Source organism: Etheostoma spectabile, chromosome 1 (genome assembly GCF_008692095.1).
Source record: "Etheostoma spectabile isolate EspeVRDwgs_2016 chromosome 1, UIUC_Espe_1.0, whole genome shotgun sequence".
Lineage (NCBI taxonomy): Eukaryota > Metazoa > Chordata > Actinopteri > Perciformes > Percidae > Etheostoma > Etheostoma spectabile.
In genome coordinates this window covers 13,435,240-13,451,436 of record NC_045733.1, presented here as the reverse complement: position 1 = coordinate 13,451,436, position 16,197 = coordinate 13,435,240, and the positions used below count along the sequence as shown (strand labels likewise).

General features: G+C 39.0%; 2 protein-coding genes across 4 annotated transcripts in view; one reads left to right on the top strand and one right to left on the bottom strand.

Moving 5' to 3' along the window:
• Positions 1–8,263, top strand: part of nkpd1 (NTPase, KAP family P-loop domain containing 1) — a 14,724-nt gene extending 6,461 nt beyond the window's left edge. For both annotated transcript variants that reach the window (XM_032532793.1, XM_032532881.1), the window contains 2 exons: positions 3,420–4,883; positions 6,584–8,263. In XM_032532793.1, the coding sequence (XP_032388684.1) occupies positions 3,420–4,883; positions 6,584–6,871 (1,752 nt within the window). In that variant the 3' untranslated portion in view covers positions 6,872–8,263. The remainder of the gene's footprint in view (positions 1–3,419; positions 4,884–6,583) is intronic.
• Positions 8,264–8,859: 596 nt separating this feature from the next.
• Positions 8,860–15,537, bottom strand: lims1 (LIM and senescent cell antigen-like domains 1). 2 transcript variants are annotated; one of them, XM_032533570.1, is made up of 11 exons: positions 15,330–15,537; positions 14,277–14,433; positions 14,058–14,124; positions 13,038–13,158; positions 12,687–12,836; positions 12,423–12,573; positions 11,448–11,540; positions 11,066–11,114; positions 10,875–10,950; positions 10,463–10,634; positions 8,860–9,574 (listed from the first exon to the last, which is right to left on the bottom strand). In XM_032533570.1, the coding sequence occupies exons 1-10, from the start codon at positions 15,356–15,358 to the stop codon at positions 10,496–10,498; spliced, it is 1,032 nt and encodes a 343-aa protein (XP_032389461.1). In that variant the 5' UTR covers positions 15,359–15,537; the 3' UTR covers positions 8,860–9,574; positions 10,463–10,495. The 2 variants fall into 2 exon arrangements, with proteins under 2 accessions (XP_032389461.1, XP_032389558.1); XM_032533667.1 differs by lacking the exon at positions 10,463–10,634.
• Positions 15,538–16,197: the final 660 nt, after the last annotated feature.

Below are 16,197 nucleotides of genomic sequence, written 5' to 3'. Positions count from 1 at the left end.
AACAAAATATAAGAATAAAATATAAGAATATAAGAACAACTATTTAAATATTTACAAGATGGGAAAAACAAAATGTCATAAATCAAAGTACTGTATCTAAACCCTGTTTTTACATTTAGTAGATAATGATTCCTAGTGAAACTTATGACGGTAAGGTCCCGGTTATTGCCACGAGTGCTAGTGGAATAGGAGCTCAAGTCCCATTGACTAATACCTCAAAACCTTAGCAGAGAAGCTATATTAGAATATTGGCACATTATTTTACATAAGTAAAAGCACAGTAACTTTAAAAAGACTTTTTACTCAAGTTTAAGTAAAATTTGTGGACCAATGTAGGCCTACTTAGATAGGTCAAAAGTAGTTCAGCTAAAATGGACGGAGTAAAGGTTACTGCAATGCATTTTTACAAAGTGTAGGGGGGGTGATGAAAACAAAAATGCATAGGATGATGTTCTATGACAAACCTTTTAAATTAAAGAACACATTTATGCTACAAAACGTACATTAACATGTCAACGTACACACATCGCACCGCAGAGCCCCTCTGTCCAATCCAATAACAGGCCTGTACAGTGTGCACACAGAACTGATTATTAATTAACAACTATACAACCGGAACAGGGGACAAAACTTAGACAATTAAACAAACATGACCGACAAAGACTTAAAAAAGCTACACCTCAGAGGGTGCAACAAGAAATATTAAAAAGCAACTAATTAAATAGCCTCACAGACAAAGAACCAACAGCAGAACAAAACAACGCCAAGGCAAACATGACATGCATATACAATAACAAATTATCTCCACAGCAGCTGCTGCCACAAACACACGTGTTTGTCCTCCTCCTGTTGTCCTCGGGTCAAATTTGCCCTCTTTAAAAAATGTCTATATCTGAAATATGGGTTTCTTTTTAACCAAATTACCACACAAAAAATGGATTGGATTCCATACAACGCTCTTTGCACATAAAATTGATCACTTTCCTCCTCCTGACGAAACTCATCTGTACATATCTGATCTTAGTCAAATAATTTAGAAGCTTTGCTTTTTTAACTCAAATATTAGGTTTAATTCTATATAAATGAGGGTTACTGACCATGAATTCCAAAAAGTATTATAGGCTACAACTAGTGGTAGTAAGGTGGTGTTAGTTTCTGACCCGGGAGCTGACATCACACGTGTAAATGCAAAAGGAGATCTAGCTGCACAGTTTTCGCACAACACAGACACACAACACTACGTCAAAATCTTCCTCTGTAGGAAGAGTGTTTGACTCACCTGTGTGAACGCGAGTCCTCCACATCTGTTCAGCCTCTCGGTCCCAAACCAGTCCACTCAGCCCCTCGGTCCACCAGTCCACTCAGCCTCTCGTTCCACCAGTCCACTCAGCCTCTCGGTCCCCCAGTCCACTCAGCCTCTCGGTCCCAAACCAGTCCACTAAGCCTCTTGGTCCACCAGTCCTCAGCCTCTTGTCCCAAACCAGTCCCCTCAGCCTCGCGGTCCACCAGTCACTCAGCCTCTCGGTCCACCAGTCCACTCCGCCTCCTCGGTCCACCAGTCCACTCAGCCTCTCGGTCCCCAGTCCACTCAGCCCTCTCGGTCCCAAACCATCCCACTCATCTCTCGTCCACCGTCCACCAGCCTCTGGTCCCAAACCAGTCCACTCACCCTTGGTCCCAAACCAGTCCACTCAGCCTCTCGGTCCAACCAGCCACTCGCTCTCGGTCCCAAACCAGTCCACTCAGCCTCTCGGTCCCAAACCAGTCCACTCAGCCTCTCGGTCCCAAACCAGTCCACTCAGCCTCTCGGTCCCAGTATGACCAGTCCACTCAACTTCTCGGTCCCAAACCAGTCCACTCAGCCTCTCGGTCCCAGTATGACCAGTCCAGCCTCTTTTGGACTGTCTGTTTTCAAACATTTTTGCTAAATGAGGCTCTGTAGTTGCTGTGGCAGACCTTATTGTTAAAACAGCAGAAAGGCCTCAGGCCTACCTAGGCCTCTGCTGTTTTAACTTAATTACACTGAAGTTTCAGTGAAGTCCAGCTGGAGGATCCACCATGTGCATTTCACCATTTAGCGTTGGCTACACCCAACATGCACCTGCTCACGCCAAATTGTGGGTGTGTTTGATTTGACTCACTTAGCGTCTTAGCCGGGTGGTGGGGTTAATGGCATCAAACTAGGAATTCATGCTTTCGTTATGTTTTTAACCCATGTGCCGACATTTAACAATGGTAACTTTCCATTCTCACATGGTTTATCTGGACGTTTTTTATGTGACTTGTTTTTACTCTGTAACGGATGCAACTTGAAATAAATAGATAGATAGATAGATAGATAGATAGATAGATAGATAGATAGATAGATAGATAGATAGATAGATAGATAGATAGATAGATAGATAGATAGATAGATAGATAGATGTTTATTGATCCCAAGAAAAATGGGAAATTCCGGTGTTACAGCAGCAAAATCAGTCACAAAGCACAGAATAGGAATATAAATGAAATACTAGGAAAAATATACATACATACAATACACATAAAATAATAATATGAATAAAATAAATGAACAAATATTTGAATATGTACAGAATGGGAAAACAAAAATGTGCAACTGCTTAAATAATAGGATAAGATGTATGCTAAATGTAAATAAACCAGTTGTGCAGGTTGCACAATTGTGCAGTAGTGTCCAAAAGTCTTATCTAGCACCCAGTGACGATATGTTAAAAAGTGTTATTGCCTGTGGTATGAATGATTTTCTGTAGCGGTCCGTGCGGCATCAAAGCTGTCGGAGCCTCTTAGAGAAGCTGCTCCTCTGTTGGACCAGTGTGGGGTACTTGAGATAATCCAAATACTTGAGTAAAAGTAGCCTACAATGTCTTTTAAATTAAATATAAGAACAAGTACACAAAAAAGACTTTGTTACAGTTACAAGTAAATATAATTTATTATGTTCACCCCCGAAGATTTGTAGGATATCAAAATAGTGAAATTTTGACCTGACAATGGTGCTAGATGAAAAGTCATGGGATCATTCAGAATTCATATTCTGGACTAGTGATGGCTATATGAAGCTTTGTGAACCACTGTCTTTATTTTCAGAGCCCACTAGATGGCGCTCTCTGTTCAACAATTGGTTGAGAATATACTGAATTATCTCTTAAACCAAGACCACCATCTAGTGGGCTCAGAAAATAAAGACACTGGTTCACGAAGCTTCATTTGGCCATAGTCTGAATGCATGTCATGGCAATTTATCTAAAGGTTTTTTTTTTTAATATTTCAGTCTTAACCAAAATGAAGGACCAACTAACAATGCAATCTCTAGGAAACATTAGCATCTAACCTTGTCTAACTGTTCTGAACGGCTTCCCATTTGCTGTGTTTTTGTTTTTGTTTGTTTATTAATTCAGACAGTGGAGAATGGTCCTAACCAGTGGAGGTCCAAAAAGGTTTGCTGCTGCCCTTTGTGGTTTCTTGTCCTGTCCATTCTTGTGGTACCAGTTATCATCCTGATATTCGTGTTGACTGTTGGCCTTCCCAAGCCTGAGGTGAAACCAGGCGGGGCGGTGAATGCAACAATCAGCCAGGTGGATGTTCTGGATGGCCTGGTTATCGCTGCCTTTGGAGTCCCTACAGCAAGCGCATTGAGGTTTGTGTTTCTGATTGGTAAGAACCTTATCTTCAACCAGGATAAGAACATAAAGAAGGGGATGGACAACGAGCGGGTCAGCAGCCATCTGGGCTTCATGAACGAAGTGAGGAAGGAAATGTGGTTTCTGTCTCGATTCATCCAGTTTATGGAGGTGTTTGAGAGGAGGAGGATCCGGGTGGTACTGCAGATCACCAATCTGGACCGTTGCTCTCCCAAAAAAATTGTCACAGTTCTGGATGCCATCAACATTCTGCTTTCAGATGAGGAATGTCCATATATTTCAATTCTGGCCGTCAACCCAGATGTTCTTGTGGAGAAAGTGAACTTTGCAGATGGCTGCTTTAGCAAAGAGGACAGAGCTTATGCACTGTTGAACCGCATCGTGACTCTGGCCTTCACGGTTCCACCGCTGTGCGATGATTCAAAACGCAGTTTATTTCACAGCCTCACGAGTAATTCAAAAAACCCTGAGGACATAAGCATGAGCAAAAATAGACGTAGAACTGGGGGCCTGGAAAAGACATCTTCCTCAGACTTGTTTACAATGGAGATTGCATTTGAAACGAAAGAGTCTTATCCACTGATAGATAAAACTGCAGCAGACCTGAAAGAAAATGAGGAGGAAGTAGAAATGTTGGTCCAGAGCACCTTGACCAGCAATGAAAGGAATCTAAACAAGTACATGTTTGAGGATGCCATGTCTATGAGGAGGGCGATCAACTCCATTTGGGTGACTGTGATAATCATGAAGACTTTAAAGAAAGAGCTTCCTCAACCAGAATACATCGCCGCATGGGTGGTCTTGGCTAATCAGTGGCCTTGCCGCCTCAGCTGGATCCTCCAGTGTGTGGAAGACGCTCAGCAGAGGGCAGATATTGATCGCAATAATTCGACAAACACTGATGATTCTAAGACCTTGTGGACAGTGTTCAACGAGTCCAGGGCAGAGCTGTATGTGATGAGCGCACAGATTGAAGACCTCCTCGAGCAGGATGGAGATCCTGAGATGTTTGAAAGATTCCTCACGGTAGATTTCCAATTCACTGTGAAGGACTTGAAGACCTTTGAAGAGGTGACGGTGAACCTGGATCATTCAATTAGGAAGGAGCTGGCTCACATCAGAGGGACATCTAGGCTGAAGGATTCTGGTTGGATGAGGAACCTAGCTCCTCTGCCAATCACAACTATCATCAAAATGAAGAAAGAGGATGTATGTGAAGAGGTAAGACACTTGTTTGAAGTTATAATCTTTAAAGCGCCCATATTATGCTCATTTTCATGTTCATAATTGTATTTTGAGGTTCTACCCAAATAGGTTTACATGGTTTAATTTTCAAAAAACACCATATTTCTGTTGTACTGCACATTGCTGCAGATCCTGTTTTCACCCTGTGTGTTTAGGTCCCTGTTGTAGCTACAGAGTGAGACATCTCTCTTCTATACTATCTTTGTTGGAAGTCGCACATGTGCAGTAGCTAGGGAATGATAACATCAGCTAGCTCCGGTTTTTCCAACTTTGGTCAGTACAAGGCAAGATTAGCTGGGAGACTTCTTCTAAACGACGGCACACTTGTGGAATACCTGCAGAACAGGGACATGGAAGTAGTTCTTTTGTAGATTAGGGTGTTGTAGCAGTGTTTTGCCATTGAGAATGCGCTAGCATGCTAGCGCTAGCATGTACTACGGTTACCACCTCGTCTTGGCTAGTGACGTAGAAAGCAGTGGAGATTTTGAACAGCTCACCTGACGGCAGAGGACATCCAGAAACCTGTATCTCACTCAAAACAGAATGGGTAGTTTTTTTACCAAGTTTGTATGCGTGTGGAAGCACCAGAGACACAAAATAACACCCCAAATCCCAGAAAAAGGGATTTTTTTTGTAATATGGGCACTTTAAGATTTCAGTCCTGGTTGATTTTGTACGACTGTGGTGACACCGGCAAGTGCAGTGGAGTGTAACCCTTCTTGAGCAGCTCCTTTATCAGAAATACAACAGCTGGTTTTTAACAACTGCTGTATCTGTTTAAAGTGCAGCCAATCAAATTCATGGTATTTTGATGAATATGTTAGGCAAAAAACAATCTGATTTTCCCCAAGACGCGAGGAGTTGGAGGTGTGCAGCCAGATGGCTACAGCACACAGTGGCTGCTCTTTCTTGTGACATTCAACAAAAGATCACTATCAGTGCTAACCTTTGTGACAAAAACATTGCATTTCCTGTAACTGCTTACCCTCTGTGTCACCAGTTCAATGTTTTTTTAATTTTTTTATGTGAAGCAACAGATGTAGAAAATGTTCGGTTAATATTAACATTAACTCAATACTGCTGCAGGTCCAGAGTTTGGTGAGTGATCATTAATCAGTGAGGCTGTTATCAATAAGTTATAAAGTACTACAATTAAAAATTGTAACACTGAATTACATGCCACATCATTTATGCCCTTGTGAATATGTAGTCCATTTTAATCAAGCCCGGTAATTGCAGACACCGCCCCTAACAATGTAAATTACTATATAGAAGGGTATAAACTGTATGTTGAAGTTATGAATACATTGAATGCCTTTTGATGAAAAATGCTTTGCTGAACATAAATAGTATTAGTATAATAGAACAAAAATAGGGTTTAATTTTTGTATTTAAATCTTGAGTGTTTTATTGTACCTTTTTTACAAAGCAGTATTGAAATTAATGTTTTTTCGGCTTTGAGTTTGTGAAAAGCGCTTATTTGAATTCAATTTATTATAAAAAAAAAATGTGTTATTCAACTCACACGTTGGTGCAAATCCAAACTATGTTTGGACTTTTGCATGTGCAAAAAAAAAAAGATGTTTAGATCAATTTAGATATTTCAGGGAGGATTAGGAAGTCATTTATATTACGTCTCTGTGTTTATAATGGTAAAATGTTCTTATTTTTCCTAGTTGGAGAGGATGGAATACCCCCGTAAGTACATTGATACTGTGAAAAGCCATAACCTCAACGGTGCGGCGCTGGTCTTTGGGGATGCCAATGATCTTAAAAACCTGCTAGATATGACCTTTGGGGAATGGGCAACTTTCAGACTCCACTTCCTGGGTTTACCATCACATCTCCGACCACAATACAAGAACATGGCACTGACACATTCTCACCCTCAGAACAAGATGTCTGCAGTTCCCTTCCATGTATCCAATCAGTACCTGTCTAATCCCAGTCTGATTAACAGCTAAATCCAATCCATTTCCAGTGATATCCCTACAATTATGATCTGCATTTGTAACATGTATTAACAATCTTTACAGTAACAATACCAAGTTTGAGAGTATATTTAAGAATGAAGTAATTACATTCACTTTGTTTAGCTGTAGCAGCTTGTAAAGAACTCTCGATTCTGCCAAGAAAAATATCTTCTGTAACCATGTCAAATACCTATCACATACATGTTCTGTTACTGAAAGGGGGCCAAGCCCAGCAATGATAGCTGCAGTTTTACACAAATGTCCTTTAATAATAATAATAATAATAATAATAATAATAATAATAATAATGCACATTTGTGTTTTCTATGGATCACATTTTCCTATGTTGAAAAGGTCTTTTGCACAGTAGATATTTTGAAGTGTCACACTAGGAAAAGCACATGTATGATTAGCTGCCTGTTTCGGGGTCCTGGTGTTGTGCACGTTGGCTCACTGTCACACTGTAATGGCTTCACTGTGACACTGTGACACACAAAATAAAAAGATGGCTCGGTTTTATTTTATAATTTGTTAATGTCTCTAATAATAACACCTGTGCTTTTCTTGCTACAAGTCAAAACGCCAGCTGTGAAAAGATCTATTATGAGACACACTGTTGTTGTTTGTTAATGTGTTGTAGAAAGTGACAAACAGAAAAGGATCAGGTTTCTGGAAGATAAAAAGCTGTGGAACATGTCATCTAAAGACAACACTGACAAAATTATTTTCAATTATATAAAAATATATAATTACAGATTACATTGGTTTATTGTTGGAAATTAATAATCTTTACCTGTTAAAAGCCTCTTTTTTTAATCTGTCTTCCCTTGCCACACTATCACACTAAAGTGTTACATGCACATTAGCATACGGTGTTTCATCAGCCTTTAGTTTGCTTAAGGTTTAGAGAAGGCTCCATATAAAAAATTGCAACTTCATTGTAGGTTTTTTTTTATGTTTTGGATTTATTTTAATGTTAAATTTTTTTGTTTGTACTGTGGCTTTATTCTGGAATCAGTGGGTGTTTATAATGAGGTGTGTGCCTGTGCCATACATTATAAATGCATGCTAGTTGGGAAGTTTAGTACCATAACTCTTTAAGTAAGTCAGAGAATATTAACGTTTGGGTTGTGGAAATTTCTTTTATGCAGACATAGTAAGATTACATTCATTTCAGAACCTGAATGTAAGGTATTTTTAGTATTTTATCAATTAAAATTAATTTTCTGGGAATACTTTATCCTTAAGAAAATAAGTATTTATTCATACTGTATATGTGCTGTAGTAAACTGTAATTCCCTATTTCATGCAAATCAACTGTAAAGTCTGACAAATAAAATGCATATGCATCAGTCCCATAATAAAAATGCCCATCCAAGCAGATATATTTTTTTGTTTCGTAGCAATACTCACTTTTTCAAAATACATTTGCCAGTTTGCAAACAACCCAAGAAATGTGCTGATTCACTAATTATATATATATATATATATATATATATATATTTTTTTTTTACATCAAAGAGTGCTCATGTTAAATAATCAGTTTACAGATTATTTCATTCTTCATTCCTTTGAACTATTTCCCTCAGAAAGATGCAAGCATTAAATTTGGCTAAAAATATCAGACCAACCAACCGCAGGCATTAACTGTACACACAATGACATTTCACTACCATACATACTGAGAGCATACCGTACATGCTGGTTTACTTTGAATGAGAATTTTGTGCTATTCTAATCACATGAGCACCCTCTGATCTCATCTTCTCCCAACTCTCATTGGGATTAAGGACCAATTGGATAAATCAACAGTCATGGAGTCATTCTTTCAATTAAATACCTGTCAAGTCAGGCTTGTAGAAAATGACAGGAGGCACCAGTTAATCACCATCTGAAATTTATTATATCCAGTGGCTGTATTAACACTTGATGGTTTGTATATAAGCCTTGCTCCAAGTGATAGCTCATTTTTAGGTTTCTCACGTTAGCAAGAGGTGACATCATTACAATATACTAAAGAATACAGTGGATGGATGCTTTGTAATTATTCATACTGAGGTATAAAAGCTCAAAGGTGAAAAGGCAGGTAGAATTGTCCTTTGGGGTATATTAAGGCATAACTATTATAACTGCATGTAAGTCACATTCCAACCATTATATGCATTTTAGGACGCATCGTTTATATATATGTATATTCAAGGCACACGTGTAATTCAATATAATGTCAAACAAAAATATTTTCAAATTAAAGAACATTATAGACATAGCCGTTTACAATCATGCTCATGGTAAAGTCATAATAAACTGAGACAACACATCTATTCTAGAGAGAAAAACTACTTTGGACAATTTAGGAATGTTTAAAAAACAATGATAAAAAAGTAAAAGTAAAACAGACCTCTTTTATGTCAACACCACAGTGATATCCAGTTAGAATTCTTAACCGGATCCCATTTAAATGACTAATCATGATGTTCTGGTATGAGGCTGGGTCCTTGTTGTTATTCTGCGTTCGTCCTGGATGTTTTACCGTCACAGACACAGTGGGAACACTTCCAGGTTGTTTGGCCAGAAGCAGCTCACTTGCGTCCCAAGGACTCCGCTAGCTTCTTGAGCCTTTTCTTCAGCTCCAGAGGAAACTTCTCATAACACTTTTTACAAACAGGCTTCATGTCAAACTCAACAAACTTGTTCCTGCAAAGGGAAGAAAGTCCATGTCAATATAAATATGTCATATCTAATTATTAGTCTTTAGCCAATATTAATCTTTCACATTTCACCCCCACATGCATTCTTTTTTATCTAAATATTATCATCATCACTGCAGGTTCAAATGTTTTAAGGTCACAATCTGTTCACTTTAAATAATACTAACATTAGGGCCGTACTTTAAGGAAGTAACATCCCAACTTCTGATCTGGAATTATCTTGGATTCCATTGAAATGATCATGCAGGTTTGTCGTTTAGCGCAAGGCCGCAATTACTCATCTCATTCAAAGAAATAAAGCTTGAGGGAAGTATAAGTTTCTCATGAATCAAGCTGACACAATTAGTAGATTAAGTGATTATTTGATCAGCAGACAGATTAATCATTTAAGTTGATTTTTAAACAAAAATTACAACAACAAATAATATAGTGGCCCTGAGAGCTCAACGCACTGCAACTTAAGAAAAACACATGCAATAAGCCAGAACACAAGCACATGGAGAAAACATCTAGACTAGAATATGCACAGAATATTATGGACTTTAGACCAAATGACCAAACAAGACATTTGAAGTTGCCAACTTGGACTTTTTTCTATCTACTGACATGTTCTAGACCGAACAACTACCCCATTACTTGAGCAGATTATTCAATAATAAAAATAATTGTTAGTTGCAGCCCTTCTGATAAGCATCAGCAGAGGCAAACTTGTTTGATATAAATGTATACTATAGCGGTTTTGTACAAATTCCATTAACACAAAACAATTGCAGGGTGTTGGTTTTACTTTACAAAACAAATGAGAAATAATGACATCATGCCATAACGTCAAACAGGTAACACCACAGAAACAGAAGGTAGCAATAGCACCAACCAAGGATGGAGTGGTGAGTTGGTAACAATAACACTACAGACAGACAGCAGCTTTTTTCTTGCGGTCTTTGGCATCCCGCTCACGCCGAGCCAAGCGTCGTTTCAGCTCCTCAGGCATGTGCTCATAGCAGTGCTTGCATACCGGCTTCAGGTCAATTTCAACAAACTTATCTCTGAATTACCATAGAAGGGAAGTGAAGCATGTAAGAGGAGAAATTGGAGGAAAAGAGCCAAAGAGGGAAGAGTTGTAGCAGGAGAGTGAAATACACAAAGACAAGTGTTAAGAATGACACTAAAGCAGGGGTTAAGTAGGGGTGTTACAGAGTCCTGAGAGGAAAACACCAATCAGCTGGCAGTATTGTACATGATTAGTTAGTAAAAGATGCTGGAAATTAATGAGCAACATCACTTACTTGAGAGTGAGTTTTGTGTGGCAGGTGGAGCATGAGAAACAACTGACACACCAGGCCTTGTTGAGAGCAGACACCACTGACGGGTTCACAGAAGGTAAAAAGGACATTATGAATATTCAACGGTTGTGTTCAGGACATTCTATGTAAAAAAACACTGTACTGAATATGCACTTTATTATATTGATACTCACCATCACCTTCAATCACACGGTTGCAGTGGTAACACACATCGCCGAAGAGCTTAATAAGAGAGAAACAGAGTTTCCGTTGTGGTTTTGGTGTTTTTGTCTTGTCTTATTGTGGTTGTCTGCTTTACTGTCTTATTTTGGAAGCCTGGTTTTCTGTCATGTCTTGTCTCCTTGTCTCCATGTCTTTGCCCGCTTGTTTCCTGGACTCCTTTGGTTTTTATGCATTTTTAAGTTTCATTATATAATCATAACTATCCTCGGTTTCTGCCTCTGCATTTAAGGTCCGCCATTCACCAACCTTCCATGACAGTTTTTAATACAGTAACATTGCTAACATAATGTGTCCTCCACAGCCATTATTTTACTCGGCTCTTTTGTTTCTTACCTGGTTATAATGAGTCTCACAGTAAGCCAATCCCTTCCTCTCGTAATGCCGATGACCGAGGAAAGGCTTCTCACACTTGGCACACACAAAATGCTGTAAATAAAAACAAATGTTGCTAAGGGAAACATGAAGGCATGTGAAACTGACGAGAGGAGCAGGTGCCAACACAACATGAATATTACATGAATATGTTTACTTACTCAGAAATGTCATTGTCCTTAAATGTGTTTTTAAATCACATTTAGCCAACCAGTGCCAAAAAGAAACCACTGGAATATTTCTTTAGTGTTCCCACATAGTGTTCTTCTTCTTATTTTTTGAATAAGTTCTGCTTGCTTGACGCCTGCCAGATTAATTTCAGCTAATGACTGTCATTAAATCGACTGCTATACACTGTTGATAGAGCTTGTGAACAATATACATTCGGCAGCCTCCAGACAGAAAGTAAGAAATAATCTTACTTAAAAGTGCTCACATCCATCCTACTTCCTTAATGTTGCTTATTAACTGTGTTTTGGTACTAAAGTGGCTTATTTAATGAATTCATATGCATAAGTAAAGGTAACTAAACGTAAAAAATTATTCTAGAGACTTTTATTCTGCTTTTGTTGGAAGGCATAAATCGTCCATTAAAGTTCATCAGCATGACATTTGTTCACTATTATTAACCTGTCAGTGGTCTTTCTGAAGCCTACTGCTTTTAGTCCAACTTACAATGTGCAGAAATCTTTTACAGAAACAGTTGTTAAACTTAATTTAGGTTTTGCTTGAATAAATGACACATGATTTTGTTGCTATTTCCTAATTATTTAATTTGCCCCTTGATGTACCTCTCTCTGGGAAGTTGGCAACGCAATTGAGAGATAATGTCTAAATCAGTTATACTTGCCTGTCCTTACTTCTTCCAAACAAGTACCAAATACAGGAATGTAACATTGCATCCAGTGTATTACAGTCTCATTCTTGTTGACAAACCTCCACATGCCACTGCTTGCCCATGGCATTGACGACACGCCCCTCAATAGGTCTCCTGCAGGCGCCACAGATTGGTACGCCCATCTTGTCGTGGCAGGGCAAACAGAAGAGCTCTCCCTTGAGTTCCCTGGCTTCAACTGTCAATTCTTTCCTGCGGACAGAGAAACATTGAACAACACAAAGATATTTTTCATGTGGTCGTGAAATATATATTCTGAAGAGGGGTTTCTGTACTAAAAAGTGGGGCAGAGTGGGAAGACTGACCCACAGTTGCTGCAGTTGAAGTGGTCTGGGTGATATGGGTCATTCTTAAAAATCAGTGGCTGCTCCTCAATGATGGCATGGCACTTCTGGCAGATATACTTGCCCAGGCCACGAGCTTTCTCGCGGTTATGGCATGGTCGACACAGGTGCCTGAAGTAAAATAGAGAACAAAATATAGGGGTGTCAAGAAAGTCTACGTATATGATGTTTGACATACTCTGTCACAGCTGCTCAAAATTCCATTATTTGTTAAAACACAAAAGGGAGCTAGCAGATTGACATGCGTGTAACCACCTGTTTTACAGGCTGTCACAGTGTTATATTAAGACTGTAATAAGATGAGATACTTACCTGCCAGCATTTTTGACAAACCCCACGTCTGCAAGTACAGCCTGGCAAATGTCACAACAGAAGCAGTCAGGGTGCCAACTATTGTTCATGGCCTTAATCACACGACCAATGATGAACTCCCCTAAGGGAAACCCATAAGTGAGAGTTCAGTTTGAGACAAGTCTAAGTTTGACTTTTCCAATATTTGTTGGGACTGGATGCTATTTTTGGGTACTGTACAGTAGTTTCTAATGAGCACTCCATTATGGAGTCCTGGTGTTACTACTACACACTACGGTGCTTTCTATAGTGTTCTCAAAGTGACACTTCAAAGTGGAATGCATTTTAATTGCCCATTTAATTTAATTAGAGCATACCGTCTCCCCTTGGACACAGTCAAGCAGTATTAAAATAAGCTTACGTAGCACTGAAATGCATCTTGGGTGATCCTAACACAAGTGGGAAGTTATAAATAAAAGTATGAATAGGGGATCTGATCTCTCAAACAAGATATGGAGGTCAGGCTTACATTCACATATGTACCGTAGTGCAGTGGTTCCCAAACTGTGTGGGGAGATGTGGTGAAGGCTAAATGCTTTGGTATGGTGTGGCTAGAACAGAGTGACGGCCATAAATTAATGCCTAAACATTTTAATGTGCTTATATTTCATAAATCTTCCACACATACACACCAATGCCAAACAACTAGGCAAGGGTTTCAATTTCAACCCTACACAAAGTCAGAAAAAGCCAAAACAATCCCTTTTCTGGCCGTATTGTTAAGTACATATGACATTTTTTCTTTCCATCTCCCACAAATGAAAACAGATGTAAGCAGGATGTCTAAAAAAGGCACACCTGAGATTTATTCTAGCAGCACGTATATCTCAATTAGATTTAGACATAGTCAGAATATATACTTTATTCATTACACAATGTGGTCACTAGTCTTTTTGGGGTCCACACATCATGACATCATGACCCACAAATACTAGATCTGGACAGGTCCTAACTGAACAAATGAGGCCCTGTAACACTCACCACACTGATGACAGCAAGGGGCGAAGAGCATCTGGAAGTCATGTTCACAATATTTTCTTCCTTCAAACTGTGAAGAGAAGAAGATTGAGATTCCTTCACTTGAAAGAAACATTCTCTATATAAAAAAGTAACAGGCAAATCAGCACCACACATGCAGTGCATAGAGTATGGCACATCATTGTGTTAATGTGTTTTACTGTGATTATTTGAGTGCACTACCTCATAGAAGAGTCCATCTGGGAACTGCTGAAAACACTGAGCACACACAAAGCACTGCTCATGGTACAGCTCTCCATTACTGTTGACAATCTTCTCAGTTGGAGCAAAGCCACTCTTACATCGCTCACAGGCTGCACTGGCCAGGGCATTAGCAATGCTGTTGCATGAGACAAGAAAATACATATTAGTACATTACTTCCCCAGAGTCTGTGTGAAATGTTAGGCTGACAAATAACTGGGATGCAGGGCTGCACCAGTGTTTATCATTTTCCACATAACTTCTCCATTAACTACTTGTTTCAGCAGCTGTCACCATGCAGAGTGGGAAAGAATATATGAATCAGTTGTGGAACTCACTAACACCGCACAGCCATCGCCTAATTTGGTAAAGGAATAGAGGTACTCAAACCTGACGCACGCACGCACACACATACGCACGCACGCACGCGCACGTACACACACACGTTGGTTTAATAAAAATGAAGTTGAAAACTAAAACAGTAACGTTTGCCGAGGCCAAGCAAACGTAACGTGAATTCCTTTTTAACATTTCCCCATGCATTCTTAACGTTTACGCTAGCTGCTGTCTTTTAGTAACTTCAAATCAATCACAGTCACACCGAGCTAGTTAGCTAAATGCTTATAACCTTTATGATTAACCTTAGAGTGCAGGTACTAATAACTCTTATTATGTTGAGAATTCAAAACCATTAACTGCATTAACAGCTGGCTAGCTAACTAACGTTAACATGCTAATCTTACAGTTAGCTCCAGTATGGGAAAGACCCGAAGAACAATAACGTTACCATTATTTCCCTTATCGTTCGTTAACCAGTTATGACGTATCAACAGTGAACCAACATTTAAACAGGAACAAGATATGAATTGATATTAACATTTTGCTTTGCCTTAAAAATGCTGCATCTATTGTAGCTAAGCGGTTAGCTAGCTAACTTTATCCCCAATGGTTAGCTGCGTTGGCAAGCGTACGTGACGTTAGCTTTGGCTTGCTGGCTGAAATTAGCGGTTGTGTATGTTTGCTAATGATCTTACCTGCCCGTCATTCCAGCCACCCCCAGCATCACCCCCAAGCTTTAAAAACTAATAAACTAATTGGTGGGCTAGTTTGATAATTCCTTTAGCTATTGCCAAAGTTTTCAGTGGTAAGCAGAACAGACTGGTCTTACGCCGTGTCGTCCCCTACCAGGAGTGCCGTGCCGTTCAGGCGACCCACTTGGGGACTATCCACGGTATCTTGGGTATCCCTGCAAGAGGCGCACAAGAGTTATAAGGGGCTATATAAAAGTGTTATATATTAAAAATAAAGAATCTAAAGAAAACAATAAATTTCACTCCCAAAATAGTTTGTCACTGTTTTACTAAATGCTAAAAAAAATACTAAACTTTGTGGAGCATCTTAGAGAGATCAGAGAACAGAGATCAAATGCAGCTCTCTTCAGCCCTGTACAGTTTTGAAAACTGTGCAACAAAAGCTATAATAATAAATAAAAAACACTAAAAGCAAATTAAAGCAACAGGTTTTTTTTTTACAGTTCAGACATGGGATACATATTCAAAACTCAGATGCTCAAAATTCAAATATTACATCTTTGGAAAATGTCAATGTAAAAAAATAAAAATGTACCTTCCAATAAATCTTCTCAATATAGCTAAAAGAAAACACACTGTCACTGTACATTCTATAAAATATTGCAGTCCTTCCTCGGCATATCCATGACCATGACAATAACCATCTATAAGCACTGAATAGAAATGCAGTTTATACCTAATACATGACATGGTGTTATACAACAAAATGTGCTGTAAGTCAGTAAAGGATACAGTTCATTGTTAGCTCTTGCAGACCTTCAGAAAACAGAAAATTAACACATGATGGGTCACTGTTAGAGGGTAACAACTG

Excerpts from the sequence above, each read along its gene's own strand:
- lims1 (XM_032533570.1), bottom strand. The coding sequence starts at position 15,358 with ATGCTGGGGGTGGCTGGAATGACGGGCAG. Across the intron at positions 11,115-11,447 it reads GTGAGACTCATTATAACCAG|CTCTTCGGCGATGTGTGTTA; the intron begins GTAAGAAACAAA and ends TCTCTTATTAAG. Across the intron at positions 10,635-10,874 it reads CACACAAAACTCACTCTCAA|AGATAAGTTTGTTGAAATTG; the intron begins GTAAGTGATGTT and ends ATGGTAATTCAG.